General features: G+C 42.6%; 1 protein-coding gene across 1 annotated transcript in view; it reads left to right on the forward strand.

The window, feature by feature from the left end:
- ubl3a (ubiquitin-like 3a) overlaps positions 1-17,439 on the forward strand; it is a 45,369-nt gene extending 27,930 nt beyond the window's left edge. The window contains exons 3-6 of the mRNA XM_080780350.1: positions 2,781-2,889; positions 10,441-10,527; positions 13,289-13,366; positions 14,793-17,439. Coding sequence (XP_080636476.1) covers positions 2,781-2,889; positions 10,441-10,527; positions 13,289-13,366; positions 14,793-14,845 — 327 coding nt within the window. The 3' untranslated portion in view covers positions 14,846-17,439. The remainder of the gene's footprint in view (positions 1-2,780; positions 2,890-10,440; positions 10,528-13,288; positions 13,367-14,792) is intronic.
- The last annotated feature ends 8,295 nt before the right edge of the window (positions 17,440-25,734 follow it).

The following is a 25,734-nucleotide window of genomic DNA, read 5'->3' on the forward strand; positions in this document are numbered from 1 at the left end:
AGTGTGTGTTCCACCTTGTAGGTGGCTGTTGTCATGGTGACACCATGGCAACCATCAGGCGTTGCACCAGGAAGAGAGTCTTTGGTGGAAGAACAGTTTTTTCTATTTATCTAAAGAGGCGCCACTTTTTCCATTCCATAGAGAAAAGGTTGTAGCTATAGAAAATTAGTTAGTTCTGACACTTTAAAGATTTTTCTAAAATGTTAAATGATTATTGTTTTAATAGCCAACACTGACATCTAAGAGGCCACGGATGCATTCCCGCGGTCTGACTGGGTTCAGAAAAACCTTCTGCTGTAATTATCGCTCCCAATCATAGTGTCGTGTTTGTTGTGTGCAAGTAAATGCACACAACTTCCAATGATGATACAAATGTCATGTCACGTCACAGGATTTTGCTAAAATGCTAGCAGAAGGAGAGAAAAATGAACACTTCGGGCTAGAACCCCTAAATCATTGATTCCCAAATGTCTAAGGTCCCTGCACACAGAGTTTTTCAGATTTTTTGCGGCGTTTCTCCATCGGTTTTCCGAAAAACGTGTCATGTGTGCAACCACCTTTATGCCCGTGACCCAAAAGAGAGATTAGGCGTTTCCCTGGGATCCAAACTAGTAAAAATAACAGACCTCCAAGCTCACAACGCGCCGTGTCGCATTATGAGCTTGTAGATCGGCTATTTTCATGACTTAAACATTCGTTTTCTAATGTATGGCATTTCTTAGATTTTTATTTTGTTTCTTCCTGAAATTACTGGGAAAAAAATCATTGAGTTTTTGTTTTGTTTTTGGGAAATTATATTAATTAAAAACTAAATGTAGGAAACAAAAAAATAAGAGACCCATAAAAATGTGCCTCTGCTACCCACAAATGGGTCCCAACCCACTGTTTGGGAAACAGTACAAAACTCAAGCGATCCATTGAACTCCGGTGGTGCAGTCTGCAGGCACAGAGTGCACGTCCATGCAAACTGACAGCTTGAGCGTTGATGCCACAACAAGGCGCGCTTCTCTCTCTCTCTCTCTCTCCCTCTCTCTCTCTCTCACGCAGCCACTTATCAACAGATCTGCCACGACTGCGGCAGGTAGAGCCACGGGCGAGACGCGATGTCATTTATCACCTCTGTCAGTTAAAACACTGCAAAGTCAGCAAAAGTCGCTTGTCTGTGTTTTTGCATTGTGTGATCAACATCGTTTTGTCGTTGGCCAGGCTTTTCCTGCTCTACTATGGTTGTATGGAAGACAATTCTGGAAAAAATCTATTGATTAATATTGATTATGTCTGAGCTAGGGATGTCCTGATCACGTTTTTTTGGATTATCTGCCGATACTGATTTTTCCCGATCCGATATTTATGCTATATCACAATAGTACAATATGCCAAATCACAGACAATATCCAGTTTAATATCCTGATATGGATAAAATATTGATACTAGTGATGTGCCGATCACGTTTTTTGGCTCCCGATCCGATTCCGATCATTTGCAAATGACGTGATCGGCCCTGGGGACAACCCTAGTCTTAGTATACTGTATCATGTGTAGGCCTACTGTGCATGAGCGGTCACATAGGGGAAAGGTTGCGTAGACACATAAGCTGATTTGTGCTTAGAAAGATCTCATTTTCAATCCGTCGGTGTTAGCTTTGTTACATCACTGCATGCAGCCGGCTGTGCGTGCATGCGTGCGTGCGTGTGTGTGTGTGTGTGTGTGTGTGTGTGTGTGTGTGTGTGTGTGTGTGTGTGTGTGTGTGTGTGTGTGTGTGTGTGTGTGTGTGTGTGTGTGTGTGCGTGTGCGTGTGCGTGTGTTGTGTGTGTGTGGCCCAGAGGGATGGGGGGGATGGGGGTGGCAGTGATGTAGTGGACTAACAGGGACTAGGCACATGGGAATGCTAGGAACAATGACACGTGCCTGTGCCATGCACAGAGAGCAAGCCATACACACACACACACACGCGCGCGCGTACGCACGTGCGCGCGAACGCACTACAGACAGACCTTTGCTCTTGCTCTTAAAGGCAGAGCGCCATTAAGCACAGGCCAACAGTCAAGCTAATCTATATATATATATATATATATATATAGAGAGAGAGAGAGAGAGAGAGAGAGAGAACTCTATTATTGTGTGCAGAAGTATATACTACTTAAATGGTTAATCAGTTTGTATATTTTAGAAAACGTATATAAAAAAACCTCATTCTGGCCCGGCCGGCCTAGCGGTCCAGGCACCTAGGCTGGTATACCGTCCACACAGCGTGTCACGGGTTCGAGTCCCGATCCCGTGTGTCCCCCCCCCCCCCCCCATCTTTTTGGCCGTCTCCTGTCTACCTACTATACATTTATCAATAAAGGCAAAAGTATCTTTAAACATTCTTTATTATTTGTCCACGTATTTGATCATAGTAATAGTACTACCAGTAAACACATTTTGAGATGCCCTGAATGATACCTTTTGAAGTAAACCGTTATCGCTCGCTTGTCAATGGCCAGTAAATATCAAGTATTAGTCATCTAGTACTGCTGGCAAAGATGTGATCTGATTCCCAGCCAAGATCCAAAGGATGTTTTAAAATATTTTTGTAAAGTTTGCATTCATGGCTGGAGGGGATTATGTTTTGTGCTGTCATGCAAGTATTTGCATTTTAATTTTTATAATGACATGCCCAAAAAAGGGAGGCCAGATTGAACATGGTTAACCATAATAACCATAAACCCCAACAACTCCCAGTATAACACACACGCACACAGTACTCTATTAATGTGCCTATCTTGTCTACTTTACAGATCAATCTACGGCTCATTTTGGTCAGCGGGAAGACAAAAGAGTTCCTTTTCTCTCCGAACGACTCGGCGGCAGACATCGCCAAACATGTCTATGACAACTGGCCAATGGGTGAGTAGATGGAGCAGTGTTAGAAGTATAGAACTGACACAACAATAGCAGTAACAGGGTCCAGTGGTGTAGTCCAATGGTTCCACTGGGTCGGGAGTCCGGGACCCATTTGTGGGTCACGGACATATTGTTATGGGTCCCCTTAGTTTTTGTTTCCTACGTACATTTGTTTTTTAATTATTATAATTTCAATACATTTTCAAAGAACATTCCCAAAAAAGCTAAAGTTCTCATGAATTAATAGGAAAATCCAATGATTTTTTTTCAGTAATGTCATTAAATCTAAGAAATTCCATAAATTAGAACAAATATTTAAGTGACTAGTGAAAATAGCTGATTTACAAGCTTGTAGATCTGCTATTTTCACTAGTTTGGGTTCCAGTCAAATATCTCATTTCTGTTTTGGGTCACGGCTAAACGTTTGGGGACCACTGTTAAGTCCAATTGTTCCCACACTTTTAATCTCAAGAGCCAAAACATGTGGTGCCTCGACCCCCGGCCAGGAAACCAAACTGACAAGAAAATACATTGTGGTTGGCTGGTTGCTGTCGGGAGGAATCTCCAGGTTTGTGTTTTTTCGTAAATGAATTCCCTATACTTGATCATACTACAGTGTCACACAAAAGCATCAACAATAGAACATCTTGAGCTATTTTTTAATCTGAATCCTGAAAAATAACAGTTTTGGACATTTTCACCCGTTTCCAACAGTTTCCACCCGACATAGATTATTAGTCATTTAAACCCGATTAAGAGATATGCTATTTTCACTTGTTAAAATCTGAACAAGCTTTTTGTTCTTTAAAATGTTTTGTAGGAAACATAAAATGAAAAGGGATATTTATTCGCAACCCAATAAAAACGTGTCTGTGACGCAAAACCGTGTCCCGAGACTCCCGACCCATTGTTTGGGGAAAAACTGGTGTCGTCAATGATATACGAATGTCAAGTACACTCTGTCCTACACAGGAAAAGCAAGTTTCAGTGGTCACAAAGTCAACAATATTTATGTTTTATGCCAATTCCAATTACACCCATAAATGTGACAAAACAATATTCTTCCTCAAGCATGTCTCAAGCAACCAAAACCACCAGCACCCTAGCCTCCCTATAATGGGGAGAACATTACACATCGTGTCGCAATTCGACGTGTCGTGTGCTTGTAGACGGGCTATTTTTGGCGAACAGATTCTCCATCTTGCGCCACCCCTTCCCTCTTATCCCTAAACTTATTTGCCATTTCTTACTATTTTAAAACATTTAAAAATAGTTCAACTAGCCAATCTACATAGACACGTTGTTAGCTTGTATATCGGCTATTTGTACTATTTTAAAATGTTTTAAAATAGTAAAAAATGGCAATTAAGTTTACTAACATACCTCTAGTATAGAGCCCTGGGGGGCCCCGGTTAACGAAGTACATACGGTTTAAGTGGTTCATTTGCTTGTACAGGAAATTAACTATAGAGCCTTTATTTAACTTTTACTACTGTATGGCTGTATGGTTGTGATCGTTACAAAAACACAAAGAAAAGAGAGGTTTGCCTGTGACCCAAACTAGTGAAAATAGCACATCTACAAGCTCACGTTGTAGATGTGCCATATTATGGAGCGTGTCACGAGGCGTGATGGACTGACGGCCATATATGGTGGCGTGACGTGTCACGAGGTGTGACGAACTTACAGCCATATATATATGGTGGCGTGACGGACTGACAGGTTTTGTAGGTTTTCATAGTAATCTGCGACCTACCGTCGCAATTAAAAACCAATTGTAGGAAACAAACTAAGGGGACCCATAACAATGTTTGGGAAACAATACCACAGTATGTACTGTATATACTATGACTACGCTACTCCTCCTCCTCACACTCCTGTGCAGCTTGTACGAGAAAATTTAAACATAATTCATTGTTTGGAAGACATTTTCAGTGGCGGACGAGTAGCAGGTAGTTGGAGTATGACAGGACATTGAATTAGGCTCAGGCAGCTTATGTGCTCGGAAGAAGTCAGGATAAACTCGATTGGCGCAGCCCGCGAGGAAGCGTTGCAGCCTCAATGAGATTATAGCGTTTGCCCTCTGCGCTTTGCATCGGGGGCTCGGGGTCAATTCGATTCCCATTTCCGATGTGCGGGGTCGGTTTTGGGAAGTGCACTGTGGAATTCTGTGTTAATTCGTCCATTAGTGACTCTTCAGAGTCATATTGACGCACAGTGTAAGCCCTGTGTTTTGCTTTTGCCTAGAGTTTGGTTCTTCAGCACTGCACTTCAGCCTGTAGTGAAACACTAACACCTTGTACTGAGTCTGGAGAGAGTCCACATCTGGTGGCCAGACCCCCCCCCCCCCCCCTACTCCCTTCTCCCTCTGCTTTTAAACCCTACTCCTTTGTCTTAGGCTCTCCTCCGTCTCTTTCCATGTGACCTTCCTTGCCCGTTCTTTCTCCTTCCGTGCAGATTTTGATCTAGTTTCAGTCATGGTCTTGCGGATACATTTTAATTTAGTTTTAGTCATATTTTAGTCATCTGAAATGTTTTAGTGTTAGTCTAGTTTTAGTCGACTAAATATCGTGGGGTTTTTGTCGACTAAATCGACTACAGTTTATTTGAAATCTGGGTTGCATGTGGTTTGTTGAACTCTCTCTTTGTGTTGTGAATGTGGACATTAAGAAAGTATTTTGACAGAAATACAGTATTTTGTGTCTGGGTAGCTCAGTCCGTAGAGCACTCGCCTTTCAGCCGCAAGGTCATGGGTTTGATCCCAGACACCGCCAACTCAGCGCATGAGTAGCATGGCTTGATGTTGTGCGCTAAGTACTAGGAACTGATGGTATAGGTGTTGTATAAGTACTAGGAGCTGATGGTATAGGTGTTGTTGTAAGTACTAGGAGCTGATGGTATATGTGGTGTTGTAAGTACTAGGAGCTGATGGTATAGGTGTTGTAAGTACTGGGAGCTGATGGTATAGGTGTTGTTGTAAGTACTGGGAGCTGATGGTATAGGTGTTGTTGTAAGTACTGGGAGCTGGTGGTATAGGTGTTGTAAGTACTGGGAGCTGGTGGTATAGGTGTTGTAAGTACTGGGAGCTGGTGGTATAGGTGTTGTAAGTACTGGGAGCTGGTGGTATAGGTGTTGTAAGTACTGGGAGCTGGTGGTATAGGTGTTGTAAGTACTGGGAGCTGGTGGTATAGGTGTTGTAAGTACTGGGAGCTGGTGGTATAGGTGTTGTAAGTACTGGGAGCTGGTGGTATAGGTGTTGTTGTAAGTACTAGGAGCTGGTGGTGTTGTTGTAAGTACTAGGAGCTGGTGGTATAGGTGGTGTTGTAAGTACTGGGAGCTGATGGTATAGGTGGTGTTGTAAGTACTAGGAGCTGGTGGTATAGGTGTTGTAAGTACTTGGAGCTGATGGTATAGGTGGTGTTGTAAGTACTGGGAGCTGATGGTATAGGTGGTGTTGTAAGTACTTGGAGCTGATGGTATAGGTGGTGTTGTAAGTACTAGGAGCTGGTGGTATAGGTGGTGTTGTAAGTACTAGGAGCTGGTGGTATAGGTGGTGTTGTAAGTACTGGGAGCTGATGGTATAGGTGGTGTTGTAAGTACTAGGAGCTGGTGGTATAGGTGTTGTAAGTACTTGGAGCTGATGGTATAGGTGGTGTTGTAAGTACTGGGAGCTGATGGTATAGGTGGTGTTGTAAGTACTTGGAGCTGATGGTATAGGTGGTGTTGTAAGTACTAGGAGCTGATGGTATAGGTGGTGTTGTAAGTACTGGGAGCTGGTGGTATAGGTGTTGTTGTAAGTACTAGCCTAGGAGCTGGTGGTATAGCTGTTGTAAGTACTTGGAGCTGGTGGTATAGGTGGTGTTGTAAGTACTAGGAGCTGGTGGTATAGGTGTTGTAAGTACTGGGAGCTGGTGGTATAGGTGTTGTAAGTACTAGGAGCTGGTGGTGTTGTTGTAAGTACTAGGAGCTGGTGGTATAGGTGTTGTAAGTACTGGGAGCTGGTGGTATAGGTGGTGTTGTAAGTACTGGGAGCTGGTGGTATAGGTGGTGTTGTAAGTACTAGGAGCTGATGGTATAGGTGGTGTTGTAAGTACTAGGAGCTGGTGGTATAGGTGTTGTAAGTACTAGGAGCTGGTGGTATAGGTGTTGTAAGTACTAGGAGCTGATGGTATAGGTGGTGTTGTAAGTACTGGGAGCTGGTGGTATAGGTGGTGTTGTAAGTACTGGGAGCTGGTGGTATAGGTGGTGTTGTAAGTAGGAGCTGATGGTATAGGTGGTGTTGTAAGTACTAGGAGCTGGTGGTATAGGTGTTGTAAGTACTAGGAGCTGGTGGTATAGGTGGTGTTGTAAGTACTGGGAGCTGGTGGTATAGGTGGTGTTGTAAGTACTAGGAGCTGGTGGTATAGGTGGTGTTGTAAGTACTAGGAGCTGGTGGTATAGGTGGTGTTGTAAGTACTAGGAGCTGGTGGTATAGGTGGTGTTGTAAGTACTAGGAGCTGGTGGTATAGGTGTTGTAAGTACTGGGAGCTGATGGTATATGTGGTGTTGTAAGTACTGGGAGCTGGTGGTATAGGTGTTGTAAGTACTGGGAGCTGGTGGTATAGGTGTTGTAAGTACTGGGAGCTGGTGGTATAGGTGTTGTAAGTACTAGGAGCTGGTGGTATAGGTGTTGTAAGTACTGGGAGCTGGTGGTATAGGTGGTGTTGTAAGTACTGGGAGCTGGTGGTATAGGTGTTGTAAGTACTAGGAGCTGGTGGTATAGGTGTTGTAAGTACTGGGAGCTGGTGGTATAGGTGTTGTAAGTACTGGGAGCTGGTGGTATAGGTGTTGTAAGTACTGGGAGCTGGTGGTATAGGTGTTGTAAGTACTGGGAGCTGGTGGTATAGGTGTTGTAAGTACTGGGAGCTGGTGGTATAGGTGTTGTAAGTACTGGGAGCTGGTGGTATAGGTGTTGTAAGTACTGGGAGCTGGTGGTATAGGTGTTGTAAGTACTGGGAGCTGGTGGTATAGGTGTTGTAAGTACTGGGAGCTGGTGGTATAGGTGTTGTAAGTACTGGGAGCTGGTGGTATAGGTGTTGTAAGTACTGGGAGCTGGTGGTATAGGTGGTGTTGTAAGTACTGGGAGCTGGTGGTATAGGTGTTGTAAGTACTGGGAGCTGGTGGTATAGGTGTTGTAAGTACTGGGAGCTGGTGGTATAGGTGGTGTTGTAAGTACTGGGAGCTGGTGGTATAGGTGTTGTAAGTACTGGGAGCTGGTGGTATAGGTGTTGTAAGTACTGGGAGCTGGTGGTATAGGTGTTGTAAGTACTTGGAGCTGGTGGTATAGGTGTTGTAAGTACTGGGAGCTGGTGGTATAGGTGTTGTAACTACTGGGAGCTGGTGGTATAGGTGTTGTAACTACTGGGAGCTGGTGGTATAGGTGTTGTAAGTACTGGGAGCTGGTGGTATAGGTGTTGTAAGTACTGGGAGCTGGTGGTATAGGTGTTGTAAGTACTTGGAGCTGGTGGTATAGGTGTTGTAAGTACTGGGAGCTGGTGGTATAGGTGTTGTAACTACTGGGAGCTGGTGGTATAGGTGTTGTAACTACTGGGAGCTGGTGGTATAGGTGTTGTAAGTACTGGGAGCTGGTGGTATAGGTGTTGTAACTACTGGGAGCTGGTGGTATAGGTGTTGTAAGTACTGGGAGCTGGTGGTATAGGTGTTGTAAGTACTGGGAGCTGGTGGTATAGGTGTTGTAAGTACTGGGAGCTGGTGGTATAGGTGTTGTAAGTACTGGGAGCTGGTGGTATAGGTGTTGTAAGTACTGGGAGCTGGTGGTATAGGTGTTGTAAGTACTGGGAGCTGGTGGTATAGGTGTTGTAAGTACTGGGAGCTGGTGGTATAGGTGTTGTAAGTACTGGGAGCTGGTGGTATAGGTGTTTAAGTACTGGGAGCTGGTGGTATAGGTGTTGTAAGTACTAGGAGCTGGTGGTATAGGTGTTGTTGTAAGTACTGGGAGCTGGTGGTATAGGTGTTGTAAGTACTGGGAGCTGGTGGTATAGGTGTTGTAAGTACTGGGAGCTGGTGGTATAGGTGTTTAAGTACTGGGAGCTGGTGGTATAGGTGTTGTAAGTACTAGGAGCTGGTGGTATAGGTGTTGTTGTAAGTACTGGGAGCTGGTGGTATAGGTGTTGTAAGTACTGGGAGCTGGTGGTATAGGTGTTGTAAGTACTGGGAGCTGGTGGTATAGGTGTTGCGCTCCACCTCAGCATTCCATCTCCCAGGGGTCTAGCGCAGAGGTTTTCAACTGGTGGTCCGTGGACCACTGGTGGTCCGTGAAGGTATTGCATGTTGTCCCTGACCATGCATTTAGTATGGATCATATTAGTTATTACTAGTTTTTCGATCACTAGTTGGGAAACAACCTAGTTCACAAAATTACTTGGTGATGTATGATGACATCATTTTGTCAGTTACTGAGAAGTCGGACGTCAAGAACTGTGTTCGAATTTCAAGGGAAAGTGTAGTGGATTGACTGGTTGAGTCTATCAGGAAATGTTGTCATATAATCATGCAATCACATGTGTCTGCTATCTATGAGTTTAATATGGAAGGTTAAGAGAACAGAGTAAAGGAATAGCTCCGGACGACTAGCATACTGTATGTCAGTTAAATTACTGTTAAGGGCTTGATTTAATTCACCTCAAATGAACAAATTAAACAAATCCCTTCACTGTCAATATTTAATTTCCGGCTTTCCCCCCCACACCACACCCAAAAAAGTACTCTTAAGTACAATTTTGTGGTATTTGTACTTTACTTTTACTCCACTAAATGTATTTGAAGCTTTAGTTACTAGCTACTTTGTAGATTTGGATTATTATTACAAAACATACATTAACCGCTACAGCCCTGCAGACATTTTGGCCTTTTGAAAGTAGCCGATCTACATCACCAGCGTGAATGTCACACAGGAAGTGGAACGAGACAAGCGAGCGGGGAGGATGTGGCAAGAGGGCAGTCAGAACACAGGATGGAGGAGCTATTGATCCTCCCTTCTCTCTCTCTCTGTCACAATCTGTCTCTTTTAAATCTAGCTTATCGTTGGTGTCGGCCAGGAACCTGGCATGCATATCTCCCATCATGTTTTATCTTTTAGTGTTTTTTCGTAAATTAACGCTCTACTTGGTGATACTACAGCGACACACGAAAGCATCCAAAGTAACAGATCGGCAAGCTCAAGAGCTTGTCGCTTTTCTTATTGATATGAGTCCGTTTTGGACATGAGAGTTTTACACCTGAGAGAGAGAGAGAGAGAGAGAGAGAGAGAGAGACTGCAGTGTGAAAAATAATCCCAGAGATTTATACGTGAACGATAAATTAAAAAGAATAATGAATGAATGAATGAAAGAAACTATATTAAAATGATGCAGGTGTTTTCATGATCATAAGGACAGAATGTACAGTATGGTAATGTGTACAGTATATGTACAGTATGGTAATGTGTACAGTATATGTACAGTATGGTAATGTGTACAGTATATGTACTCATCCTCTCCCTCCCCTCTCTCTCAGACTGGGAGGAGGAACAAGTCAGCAGTCCGAACATCCTGAGACTCATCTACCAGGGCCGTTTTCTACATGGCAATGTAACGCTAGGAGGTGAGAAATCTCACACACACACAAGCACACACGCACGCACGCACGCACGCACGCACGCACGCACACAGCAGTGCATTTCTGGAAAGTTCCCCGTCTCTTCCTGGTCCCTGGAACAGAACAGAGGCACCTTAGTGCTGTAGACAAGCCTGCTTTGACAAGAGAGACAGAGAGCAGAGAGGAAATCCAGAAACACAGAGGAAGGAGGCTGCTCAGGAAAGGAAAGGGGGAAGAGCAGGGCTTTTAGGCAGACGTTAGGCTGCAGGCCACGGAACCACAGGAGACTATCGGGCTGCGGCTAGCAATAGGCACTATGCACACAGAATAACTCCTTCTACTTCCGGTCCCGGACCACGTCCATACTTTCTTCACAGGTGTTACCGATGATATTAATTAAGGCTCTGTTCCATTTACTGTACACCGTACCGGCCATTTGGAACCTACTCAAGGACACTTTGAGTAGGTTCCAGTGAGCCAACATACACGATAGCAGCACCCTGACTCTGTTTGACCAGAATGGAACAGAGCCTTCATCAGTATCATCGGTAACACCTGTGAAGGAAGCAGAGAAGGGGCCTAAGTTCTTTTCAAAATGGCATGTGCCCATTGTTGTCTTCAGTGATTGTTATATTGATTACTTTTTTGATTAATCAAACAATCGATTTAAACAAAAACTAAAACATGAACAAATTGATCTAAAAGTTCACATGTTACAGCTATAAGTAATATAATAACATAAATAGTACAGTAAGAGTATAAAACAGTAGTGCAACATCAACTGAAAAATGACGTGGTTATTGCATTGGCACAGACTGGCATACCCGTCGAAGCCAATACCAGCATTATCGGCAGAGTATCGGCAGGTATCGGTATCGGAACAACTCTAGGCGTCTTGGAATCAGATGGTTCCCGGTTGGATCCCCGGCTCCTCCTGGCTGTGTGTCAAAGTGTGCGCAAACTGCACTGAAGCCCTAACTGCTCCCAGTGAGAGCAGGGTGTTGCCTTGCGTGGTTTCCTCCGACCATCGGTGTGCGAATGGGTGAACGACGTGTGATGCGCATTGTGAAGCACTTTGGAGAAAGGCGCCATAGAAATGCAAGCGTTTACCATTTCTTTTGAAGCAGCTGCCTGGGCCTCACTTCTACACTTCTACACACCTCAGTGTTAATTTAACTCAGAGAGAGCACAAATGGAACCAAATGCACCCGTAAGCATCCATTTGGTTACACTCTCTACAAATGCATAAATTAATTAACACAAAGGGTTTTAAAAAAAAACGTTGTAATGGTTGCTTTTAGGCTTTCAGTTGACGGACTATAGAAAGTATTCACACGTCGGCCATTTTTGTTCTTCCGTCATGCTGGGTTTGGGTGTATGATCTAAGAATAGAGCAAATGAGGATGTCGCTGGCTAGTCACCAACCCTGTTGCACTGAGTAGACGCATTACTGCCACTACCAACTGATACCCTTATCATTGGGTTGTTTGAACAATCTGACACTGACTTAAAAAATAGCAGATGACGTGCTGTGAGCTTGTACATCTGCTATTTGTTTTGAATAGCCAACACTAAAATCTAAAATGACACGGACGCTTTCCCATATTATGGGTTAAACTGAGTCACAATGCGTTGTTCAGTCTGGAAGCCAAACTACACAGGCTGGCTGCTTCTCTGGATTGTCCTTAGTATAAAATACTTAACAAAGTACAAAATGTGTGTTCAAAATTGTATTTTTGCTCGCGTGCCCATGAGTTTTACTTTTCACTTCACCGAGCATTCCCAGCTCCGTCATTTATAGCCATCTATTGGGCCATCTGTTTTGAGTTGTCACGCAAGTAGCAGCATGAGCTGTGATTGGTCTTCTCCTCAGGGAACAGACAGACAAACAGACTGTATAGACACACAGATTGTCTATATAGATCTGCTAGATATGCAGACCTATCTAGAACCATGTTCTAGATCTAGAATTATATTCTAGATTTCTTCAGCCCATGCCATAAAAAGCTGTACATTGTACATTGTTAGGATCTTTTTGAGATACAAAGTCCTGCTGAAAAGTCCTACTGAAAATAGTGGATCTTCAAGCTCACAAGGCATCCGACCACAGTGCATTGTGAGTATATTTTTGCAAGCCACTGTATACCAGGGGTGCCCAAAAGGTAGATCATGATCTATAAGTAGATAGATTACAAAGGAAGATCACATGACATTCCCCTAAAAATATATAACTTATATATATTAACAATAACTATTTTTGGCATCTGCCACTTGAATTAAATTGACTTGATTGACACCAAAAAGGACCTGTCAGCTCAAACCCACAATGCAATACTTTGAGTGTTTTGCACAAACGGCAGTAGTAGCTTTACAAAGTTATTAGAAAACCCTTCCTATTCCATCCCCCCCCCCCCTCTATTTCCCATTCCAAGTGTGTTTGTCTTATGTAACACCGTCGCCGCTATATACTATAGACAGACAAACAGACCATGTTCTAGATGTCTTCAGCCCATGCCATAAAAGGCTGTGTACATCACGCTGTTAGGATCTTTTTGAGACACAAAGTCCAACAATGGCAGCAAACTGCGCCAGACACGTGACACAAACACGCATAAACACGCACACATGCGTCACTGGCATTATTGTGAGTGCGTCAGATGATGATAGACGAGGATGTATGACTTTTATAATCATGGATGTGGCTCACATCTTCATCACATGTCTCTCTCTCTCTCTCTCTCTCTCTCTCTCTCTCTCTCTCTGCCAGCTCTCAAACTGCCCTTGGGGAAGACCACAGTGATGCACTTAGTCGCCAGAGAGACCTTGCCTGAGCCAAATTCCCAAGGTAACCAGCTTTCCACCGCCGCTATAGCCCCCCCCCCCCCCCCTCTCCTCTCTCTTTTCAGCAGGCCTTTCACACGCCAAACAACTCTGAGCACTCTATTCTCCGCCATGATTTCTCTCTCCACACATGGCTTTTGTTTCCTCAACAGTCATTTTGCTGCAAATAACCAGTTTCTCCAAATGTATCCGCGGGACATAGCATGGTGTCTAGAATTCATAATGTTATGTAAGGTCACCATGCTGGGTAATTGTATGTCAATTGCTTACAGCAGGCCAGGGGTGTGTGTGTGTGTGTGTGTGGGGGGGGGGGGGGGGAATCATAATGTGTACAGTAACAGCACTGGGATTGGGGGGCTTACAGTATAGTATTTAGTTGTTGATCAAAGTACAGTATTCTTCTATATTTATTGTAAATGTTAATGTATGCCGTCCCCCTTCATGTGCATAAATAAAAATATCAAAAATGTGAACAAAAATAAATACTGCTCACTTCAACCCTCTTCAGAAAAGACAGATTCTGTATTCTCGAGTTATGACTAAACAAATATCACTTTCAACTTGTCATCCCGACTTTGGACGTGTCAGTATAGGCAAACACAACGTTAAAAAATTAAGACTTGGAGGGGAGGTTCATAATAATTATTAAAATGTATGTAATAAATAATTACATCAGTCGGCCTCATGGTGGCGCTATAACAGCCCACTTTACACTTCGCTTTTTAACTCTTGAACCGTAGGTCGGAAAATCTCATTTTCACTTTCCCTGGATTCCTTGGGTCATGACGCATCTCCCCATATATGCCACGGCCATTATTTCATGCCTAGATTTGTGCAAATCTCACAAAAAACTGTACACATGATCTCTGGACCTATCCGATTAAAACACCACAGGCAGAATTTTCATAGTCCGTATCGTTTGGCTGTAATCGGCGTTGGGAGGGGCCTGTTTTACAAAACAATGACACAAATCACCAACGGAATGTCCAATCCACCCCAAATTTCATTCACATGTCGAGGGTGGTTTAATCAACGGAGAGCCCAAAGCAATTACATTTCCATCCATAGGGGGCTCCACAAATGCGGAATTTTAAAACGTTTATAGCAAAACCATGCTTTTCAGAGGATAAATCTACTATGTGAGCTATAGGACAATTCCCTCCCAATCAGTAATATGATCTATTATATCGCATTACCGACACTGTACATAACTTGGTGTTCATATATTCAGAACGGTAAGGTCTAGTATATATAATATATAAGAAAATGTTTGTAGGCAATGGGTCGTGACCTTATGTTTAGTCACTGGTCTATTGATCTGACTGTGTGTGTGTGTGTGTGTGTGTGTGTGTGTGTGTGTGTGTGTGTGTGTGTGTGTGTGTGTGTGTGTGTGTGTGTGTGTGTGTGTGTGTGTGTGTGTGTGTTCGCAGGTCAGAGGAATCGAGAAAAGACCGGGGAGAGCAACTGCTGTGTCATTCTGTAAATACACACCTCCGCCATCAACACCACCTTCCTCCTCCTCTTCCTCGCAGTCCTGGACACCTAGCAAGCTCGCCCCTGCTCTGCTCAGCCTGTCCCACAATGCTGACGGACACACACACACACACACACACACACACACACACACACACACACACACACACACACACACACACACACACACACACACACAGCACAGCACATACAAGGCAGGCTCAGGCTGACACCGGGACACAGATTTAGGAATGGGGCATTCATCATTGATGATGGAATTGATTTCTTTGTTGTAACTACTCCATTGATTATCAGAACAGGAATGGAAGAACTGGATCAGTAGAGTTTTCGCATGTTGTGTTATGTTTCAAGTGTACACGTTTTTAAGCCTTCTAAAAACCACACCCACAGACATACACACACACATACTGTATTCGCAATCCATTATTTCTTTTCTTTCTTTCTTTCTTTTAGCAAACCCCAGCCGGTCTGTTGTAGTAACAGTCCTGCCAGGGTCTTTTCGCGTGCATTGGTCTTGTTCTCTCATATTGACCATCAGGATTTTTGTTTGACCAACGCACAGTTCCTCCAAAACACACCCACACAAGCACACGGACATCCATCCATGCACACAAACAAATATTCAGAAGCTGTCCGCCGTATGTGCTTGGTGTAACTGATAATGCGATAATGTGCCTGACCAGACAACTCGAACAAAGACACATACATAGGATTGCACACACTTACACACGTGTCCTTTTCTACTGCCCTCCTCTGCATGTGCCCTTAACGTGCACACGAGAGTAAAGATAGATTTTAGCTTGAAGTGGAACAAGCCGATTCTACTTGGCCATGCATAATGCTGTCGGCAGTGTTGAGACTGTCGGCGGTGCAGCGCAATGAAAATAGCAGATGTACAAGCTCTCACCGCGTCGCATCGAGACCCGTTGTGAGCTGGTAGACGTGCTATTTTCAGCACACAACACGGCCATAAGACATACTGTACGTGTAAAACAGACTTGACAAACACGCGAGACAAACACACAACCGGTGTTGCTGTCATTGTTTTGACTGGCCTGTGACGTTGCTTCAAAGACAGATCACTGACCGACCAGTGTTGAGTTGGGGAAAGCTCTCGTCGGTCTTCTTTCATGCCTGACCCAGCTTCCAACCCTCGTCCCCTTGAATCCATCCCCCTGTTGGCCCATTTATACTCAGCTGTTCAGAATGGATCCCATCGATGTATGCGTTCAGAACGCAAGCAGTATTCCTCACATTCTTTTGCTCCATACTTTAGTGTCTAGATGGAGGTTCAACCATTTCACACAGAAGAGGGAAGGATAGGGCAACAACCTACTCCCTACACAGTTCCTCCGTAATGCTACATGCCCTTATACATCCATGTACGTCCATATTGACACAAACATGGGGACTGGTACAGGAGGTGATGTGGATGTATCGTCTGAGAAAGAGGCAAAAAAGCGGGGGTGGAAAGTGTAATTGGTGCCAACGCAGATATCCCTTCTACCTTATTTTGTCTTCGCTGTGTACTGTTTTATGTGTCCGTCTGGCATGGGATGCCCACTGTCCCCTGCGTTATTGCACCTTACGGATACGTATATTGCGCCTACGTAAGCTTTCAGACAACATGCAACATGAAATGAACACGGACAAGTAAGGGCGCATTAGCTCTGTCCTTCTCTTTATCCACAGTAAAGAGAAGGAGTATAATTGGGCCTTCTACCCTCACACTGTTGTCCATCCATCTATCCCTGTCTTCCCCAGTAGGAAGAAAGGGAACACACACATCTCTCCATTACTATTATTATTATTATCTTCTCATTTTAACACAGTGTTGTTGATGAATCTTGCTGACGTTTGCAATCCAAGCAGGGAAATGAACTTGGAATGAAATGTTCCTTATTATTTTTTAGTTTTAAATTCACTTACTTTTACTCTTACAATTCTCCCCCCCCCCCCCCCCCCCCCTGTCTCCGAGTTTTATTTTATTTTTCTTTGCACAACCGAAGCATGTGCTCCTTCATTGAATACAAAATATATACAGTACATAAAAACAAATATTATTTTATTTTATATTTTTCCAATGGGGGAATAATGTTCCAGACTAAGGTAACATAATGTAGAATATATTTAATATGAATATTATATATAGAACATGATGACTCTAGATCTTGTTGAGATACAGTATATCGATGTTTAGTCTACAAATGTGTATATGGTTAGCCTCTAGCCAATTCTTACTCTCATTCGCTGACAATGTCTTGTACTTAACAGCAGCAAAAACGCCCCTAATCATTGACAGACGGATTTTTTTTAGTTTCTCTTCTGTGCTCTGTTTTTGGTCTTGTTATTTTCAGCTGTTTATAATTTAATGTAATTTGTATTTTATTTTTTGCTTTAAAGAATCACTTTGTAACAGCACTAGGTCTTAAGAATATTGTTTATATTGATCAGGGTTTCAAATCTGTACAGAAATAAAAGTTTTCAAGCCAATTGTAAATAGCACTAATGCCTCCCCTTTTCCCTCTAAAGAACTTCAAATGGATTACATCTCTAAACTTAAATAAAAATTATTGAAGTGCGTTGCCTTTGTCACGATTGATTGTGAGGTAACTATAGCGTCAAGCTTTATATCTCCGTTATTAGATGTAAACCATTGGAATTAAGTCTCATTTGTCTGGCACACAGATTGTAAGATATATTTTTTGTTTAAAGGAGTAATTATCTCATAATCCCACATTAATCATTGAGAGTGTCATTGAGTGTTGGTTCAGTAACAGGGGCCTCCCCGTCTCCAGCTCTTACGTAAACAGAACATTCATTTTCAGGTCAGGATACCAATTTCATCCAATCGGGAGAGAGAACTCATCCAGGATACAGCCATAAGCCATAAGTTGGAAGCGATGAAAGAGACAATAAGCACACACTCCTGATTGGATGAAATCGGTGACCAACCTGGTATTTTAAGTTTATGAAAAAGCTGGAGAGACAGGAAAACTCTGGTTACTGAACAACTACTATGCATATGATTACTATCAGAATATAGAGCTTTTAACATTTTTAACAACAACATAAACATGTTTTAGCCAAAACAATCACTTACAGCACCTTGAAAATGTTGATTGAATACTTTATTATATTAACAGCTAAAAGTACAATGATGCTAAAATACATTGTGATACATTGAGAGCTTGCTTGTGAGCGGCTATGATCTATTGTATTTATTTGTACAGTGTACTGTATACTGTATGTGGTTAATGCTCAGTCACCTTGTCCTTAGCAGAGCTAGCCTATTCTTTTAAAAAACAACACTATTTTCTACAGTGCATGTGCATACTAAATGCACTACATTCAAATGATGTGTCCAACAGAAAGTGTCGACGTAGCCTTTAGCCTTGATTGAAATTCTAGTTGGTGTTTCTCTTTTCCCTTCATCCTCTATGCTTCATCCCTCTCTCTCTCTCTCTTCCCTTTCCCTGCCTGCCCAGTCTTACTCTGTACACACAATGGACGTAGTGTGGGCTGGGTTATTCATGAATACAACTATTCTTTTTATGCTGCGCGAGCACACACACACACACACACACACACACACACACACACACACACACACAGTGTTTGAGAAAAACGGTGGACTGTTCTTTTTTTTTTACTGTACCACTCAAGTCCCGGGACAGCTCATTCTCTGTGTGTGTGTGTGTGTGTGTGTGTGTGTGTGTGCGTGCGTGCGTGCATGCATGTGCGGGCGTGTATGACATTAAACCATCCTCCCTTGGCTGCTCTGGACAATAGAGCCATCTGTGAGTACAGATGGATTACTGTTTTAAAGATGGCCTCAGGCTCTGGTACAATGACAGTTATCTTGTCTCATGACTTGTGTCATTATCAGATGTTTGATATTTGAGGATAAGATAAGACTTTGACTGCTGTTCCCAGAGGCTGTATACCACATATAAATACACAATATAGTTCACAACAGGACATATTTCTCCTGAATTTGTCACTGAAATATCTGTGATTTCATATGTTAGTAGCCTTGGAAACCAAGGCTTCTCGAGCCATGTGGGCATAGTTCAGGGGCCTATCTACTGTTTCCTTAGTGTGAGGCAGCTTAATATTCAAGAATACCCCCTCGACATGACACTAGTATCCATAATCCAACCCTTGATGCTGAGTGCCAAGAAAGAAGGGAGGCATTGGGTCTCCTTTTCATAGTCTTTGTGCGAGTCGGCCAGGGATTCAATGCAGCCTCGGCCTCCCAGTCTCAGGGTAGGACACTAACCACAATGGCCACTGAGACAGTGATTTCACATGGCTGACACTCATCACTCCAGAGGAGCTACGGGTGTTTTCCCTTAAACTAAATCATTACACATAATAAGTATCACAGTCTCATGTTTTGCTACATTTAATCTCTCTGTGGAGGTGGATCATTCAGGCTCAAACATGATTATGGTTTGTCATAAGCTAAACATGGCATGGGTATCTCTGACTAATGCCTGGTTTTATATACCTCGTGTTGGACACTGACAATAGATGATCTAAAAGCTCTCCATGCATTATATTGTGAGATTGTAGATCGGCTATTTGTGTTGTGTGTCAGGTAGATGGATATCTTATAACAGCCACTTGTCACTCTCTAATAGGGTGAAATCAGTGCATATTGCAAGTGTAGAATACACGTGCCTCAAGCCCAAGGGACATTGGATGAGCGGTTCCACATGGGAGTCCGTGGTTCACTTCAAATCCAGGTTGTTTCATTGGGGGCTGGTCTGCATTCATGGGTAATGTCCCACAAACAAAGTATCTATTTGAAAACAGCACCACCAAGTGGTAGAAGAGGTTAGTCAAACAAACTGGACAGTGGCGTTTCAGAACAAAACCATTTGTGTGTGCGTGTGCATGCATGCATGCATAGTGCGTGTGTCTGTTGATCTCATGCATTTTGGAAGTTCATTCTTAACAGCAAAAACTTTCACACACAATACAGCATAATGTGTTAATAACTAACTTATTTTAGAGGGACTTTAAACAAAGAACAAAATAAGAAAATTATACTATATTTCTCAGTCATTAAAGTGGTGAGAAACATCCAGGTGCAGAACATCTAGTAGCCCAGTCTAAAATAAATAATAACTAAAACGAGATGGTTATGTACAGTATTTCTGTATTAAAAGCATGAGGTGTCTTGATACTAAACACTAGATATACAAACACTTCTCATGTCTTTGTTGTATAGTGTAGATGTGATGGGGATGATGATGGGCCTGTAACTGTCCCAGAATGAGAGACAGTGGTTTCAGGTATAAACTTCAATTATATAAAATATGTTTTTTATGATGATCATACTTAGATAAAAAGGTTGATTTCATTATGAATAAATAGAATTTAAGAATGGCAACAAATATGTCAAAGGGTTATATTACAAGGTAAAAATACACCCTTTGAAGGGAGTCACATGATCAGAGTTGTCATGTCATTCACATGACGTCACCTGTCAGTAAGGGTCAGAGGTTGAACCTTAGAGTATAAGGTTGAACGGACTTCCAGGAGAAAAGTTGTATGTTTTGGGAACGTCAGAGAGAGAGACGATATTAATCAATCTGCACATGGTTCAAAGGCGCACACGGTACATATTCTTTGTGATTTCATTGTGATGTGTTGTTGTGGATTGTTCCATATTTCTGTAATGTAGAACTATGGACTTTGTTTGATCAATTGAATGCACATGTGTAAGGACTCAAAACTGAACAAAATGTAATTGTTTCCTTATTATAGTTTTCACGGTGTTTTGGTGACTGGAGGAGTTGAAAGTCGCAATACAAATAAAAACAATATCAGACATCTGTATGATGCGTGGACATACTTGAACCTGTACAGTTACAGGGCCCCATATAGCTCTGGGCTCCAATTAATCATCATCACTTATCTGTGGGCCCTAGTTCAAGAAAGACTTCTGCGTGATGGCCATTTGCTCATGCAGTTGCAGCAATGACACCACTAGATGTCACTCTGACACCAGAAACAGAGTAGACCTACCAGTCCAGGTGGCCAGGATTAACAAGGCTTTGAGAGTTGCTGTGCAACTAAGCTTGCTGTATTTGTCCGCTCTCTTGCACTGCCTGTTCTATACAAGTCTATACAGTTAGTTATCAACAGATGATGGCAGCCACGTCACAGCAAACAGTCTATTTCCCTTTGCCTGCGGCCATAGCCATAATTCCCTTACTAGTCTATAGACTGTGACATATAGCATCGTCTACTTGCCAAATGAGAAAGCAGGGCTTTGCTGAGGGAAACTTCAGAGGAAACCAGCTACTAAATGGTTGGTGGTTCGATTAGTCTTTCGCCCCTGGCCCTATACCCAGGTCGGATGGACAATTTGCACAGCTGCAGGCCTCCCCCAGAGTTTCCTCCCAGTGTAGATTTCCTCCCAGAGTAGATCTGTGAACAGAAAATGTACCCATCATTTTAGCTGTTAATTAATTTAGTAGACATTCTTTTCCATCCAGATGCAAACATTGTTGTCCTGGATGACACTATAGCCATATCCCTCTAAATCGGAAATACAATTTTCCACTATTAAGCACAATGACATAATCAGGAGTGAAAAGAAGTCATGGGGAACAGCAGTGTCCAATTAAAGCTCCAGTGACTGACTGGCTTCTTTTCTATCAAAGCAGTGCCGAGGTCAGCAGTAGCCCAGCGTCTGCTTTTCCCCAGACAGTTTGATATCAAAAGGACTTTTCAGCAGTCCAAGGCTAAGCAGATAGTAGTAGCCTACAGCCGTCTGCAGACAGAGGCAACGTGAGTTATCGCACACACACGCATACACACACACACACACACACACACACACACACACACACACACACACACACACACACACACACCACATAAGCCAGTGTTCTCCTGATTTATACCTCAAGAGACAGTCATACAAAGACATTGTATGACTGTCAAAGAAGAATCATGGAAATGTATTTGGTTTGAGCTCTGTGATTTATAGTGCAGTGGTCTTTGAGGGGGTTCCAGAGGGTCCCGAGCAAAATGAGGAATCACTTTAACCAATTGCCCATCTACAAGCTCACAACGCATCACGACGATGTGCCACGCTGTGAGCTTGTAGATCTGCAGCTTTTGAACAATGTTATGAATGCTGACAAGACTTGTCTTATGAGGCGCCCTGGCATAACATATTTTCAAATGGGGGTGTGCAGCCAAATACATATGAATTTAAAGGTCCTTGACATGAGAACCACTGATTTGCAGCACTGTATACAGTAGTTGAGTGTATTTATATACACAATATATCCTTATGTCACTGGGTTTTATAATCCTTCTTATATAAATGGACTCTTTTCATCCTGAATGGAACAGAGAGAGAGGGGGGGGAGAGAGACAGACAGACAGACAGACAGACAGACAGACAGACATAGAGAGAGAGAGAGAAAGGAGAGAGACAGACAGAGAGAGAGAGATAGAGAGGAAGCTGTATCTAAATAAAACAGGAAGTCAGTGATGTGCATTGACGTGGCAAGAAGACTGAACGCACGTCTTGTTTGCATTATACGCCAAAAGCAGACATGCATAAACACATACAAATGAGTCATATCATCATCTGAACTGAATAAGACACATCATCCACAACATTTTAATATTTTCAGTCAGGCACAGTGCATAGTGGAAGGAATAGATGATCAACTACAAAAAGTGCCCCTTGGGGCACAGGTCTCCACCAGGAGGATAGGAGTGTTGATAATGTCTGGACAAAATGCTTAGGTGTAATATAAACATGTTTTTCTTTTGGCAACAATTTTAGCAATATGGGATAGATCCGTGTTGATCACATGACTATAGAGATAGTGTATACCGATTTGCGTGATGTATGGATGAAATGTGTATGAGTAATGTAATGCAATGTGTTTAGCAAAGATCTGCCTCATGGTGGCGCTGTTCAGAATTTGGGGCAGAGGTTAGTCATTGGCATCCAAGGAGTGTGTGTGCAGAGTTTGGCATCAGCTGGGCCAACGGTGCCCGAGATTAGCTGTACACGGACGGACAGACAGAGTGCACAACATACTCTCTGCATGCCTGGTGGAGTCTGGAGACAACTAAACATACTCTCCCCATTCCTTCACCCTGGCGGAGACAACAAAACATAGGCTACTCTCCCCATGCCTTCGGCCTGTTGGAGACAAAAATGATGCAGAGCATCAGTACTATTGATCAGTCTCCCTGCTCTTCTATTGAGACATTTAGTTTGTGTGAAAGGTCATGTGTTACTGCAGGATCTGACACGAACTTTGGCCTGATGGTCAAGACGGGCTCTTTTAGCGCAATGGTAAAACTGTCACGTTTGCGCAGGAAACCCGGTTCAAATCGTAGAAGAGGAAAGTTACATAGTGCAGCAGACTTGCCCTGCTGGAGACCTGTTTTTAGTTGGGACCTATTTTTGCCTAGTTTTGTTCAACTATAGCCGATCTACATCGACAAGTTGTGAGCTTGTAGATTGGCTATTTGAAGTATTTATTAGTATTTTAATATAAAAAAGGCAACGCCGTTTAGGGGTAAGGCTTAATGGATCCAATGTAGTTAGGGTTGCAATGTAGCGATGCAATGCATTGTGATCTTGTAGATCTTTTACTCTTTTGGACCCATTGAAACAAGTTATTATTCTCATTTCCTGAAAAGTAAGGTGTCTGTCAGTGCTGAGATGTCTCAGCATTGTCTTATTTACAATGTTGATCAAAAAGAGTGCAAAACGAAGGACAGCATGTTGTTTTTTCTCTCATGCACTGAGATTCCTCTTGTTAAATGGGAGCAATAATAAAACAACATTTTAATATTAATGTACCTACCATCTCGTATTTCTCTTTAGGTTCAGCAGTCTTCTTCTCATCTCTCAGTTTTCTAGCAACTTCTGATTAGGACAGGGACCTCACATCTCACAAACAGGTTTATCTGAAAAAAGGGTGGGAAATAGCAATGGCACCATGGTCATTTGCTGCTCATTTACTCATCATCAGCCTAAAATAACATAACTATAGTCAAAACTCACCCACTTATTGTTCAAATGCACTGTTTGACAAGTCAAATGCAAATGCTGACAGTATATACTGGGTATATGGCACATATACCCAGTAGGTCTTGGGGTCCATGAACCTCTTAATCTTGATTTAGGCTACCGCTTACAGGTGCATTTTAAACATGGCATATATTAACAAAATCAATAGCCTACACATGAGGAGAGTGAAGGTATTGTTGTTACCTTGTTCAAAATGATCATATTTCTTTTTTATTTGTGTATTTATTTATCAGGGACAATGCATGCACATTAATCAACATTTTTCAAATCCATGTAAATGAGCCAGAGTTATCAGTTATCCATAAGGCTCTTAAAAGTGGTAATAAAAGTATCCATACAAAAAACATACACTACACAATAAGTATAAACACAGAGGACAGAGCATTTACAGTAAAACAAAGTGATACATTACTCGTGGTTTGCTTTAAGCCACCTCTTAAGGTTACATTTGAAGGTCAAATAGTTGAGTCCAATGAATAATGATGGGAAGCTCTAACAGAGAAGACTGTTTTACCAAAACATCTGGTTGGCACTTCGCAGTCCCCTCTGGTTATTCTGGCACCACTGTCCCTTCGATCTATATTGGTACAGTGGTGGAGGTGCAAGTCCGTTTAAAATCAAGACAAGACAAGAGACAAGCATCTGCATAGTGTTTAAAGCTATCAAAATTAAATAAATTGTAACATAACATGACTTGTAGAGTATAGACGATACCGTAGGCCTATGTCCCATGCACTGTTCCAGCTGGTCCATGGCGAGGAAACGCTATGGACCAGAGTAGGCTATGACTCCTCTCTCCCTCAGAAGAACGCTTGGGACAGACATCCAGAATGATGAAAGTGACCACCGATTTCGTGATTACATGGGCTAATATATAGACTATATAGACAATATTATAGACAAATACTGTTGTAGAGTCGATAAGGCTACGTCTTCGTGGAAGCAATAATGCTCCTTTGTGCATATGCCTAATTGAGAAGAACCTAACCTACAATTAAAATAGACTTTCACTGTCGACTACTCTACTGCATGGTAGATGACTGACTTTCTTCTTTCGTCGCTGCAGGTGTCAGTACCTTTAGAAAAAGTTGAAGAGCGCGGCGCATTGACCTGACCGGGCTCCGATTTTCTCTATAGGGTGTGATTTGTATGATTATGCATAATCCGAGGCTATGATGAAATGGCATTTCTGATGTCTTTATCCTGTGGTAATTAGGCTAGCCAATGCCCAAAATATAACCTACCGTTAACCTACGGTCGACACAACTTTTTTTCAGCTATTGTGACTTTAAACCCAATTTAAAAAAAAGTATCAAATAAACAGCAATCTTCTCAATCATGACTTCCTGAGTGTCACGCTTCATGGTTTCGGGATCAGCCCCAGAATCCAGATGATTAGGCAATTTCGCAATTTTACAGAAAGAGCACACTCCAGAAATCAGTAATGTAAATATAATGCAAAAGAAATAACCACGATAGCCTATTAATGTAAGCTGCTCGTTATCGTGTCTGCCCATCCCTCGCTTGACGCTCTTTTGATGGACTGTTTTGATGAACATTACACAGCCCCGCCCACCCCGGGCTCCCTCCCATTTCTAGGCCTAGCCTACTCCATGATATTATGTGTCACTTCACTTGCCGAAAATAGCTGATCTACAAGCTCAACTCGCTTCGTGGACAATACATCCATGGCTGTGAGCGTGCGTCAGTTTTGCTCAAACCAAACCACCGTACGGCGACGTACAATTTTGGCTGTGTTCACCCAGAACAGCTTCACGGGACATGGTGTG

The sequence above is a fragment of the Protomyctophum bolini genome, assembly GCF_963924005.1.
Source record: "Protomyctophum bolini genome assembly, chromosome: 13".
NCBI classification, from domain to species: domain Eukaryota; kingdom Metazoa; phylum Chordata; class Actinopteri; order Myctophiformes; family Myctophidae; genus Protomyctophum; species Protomyctophum bolini.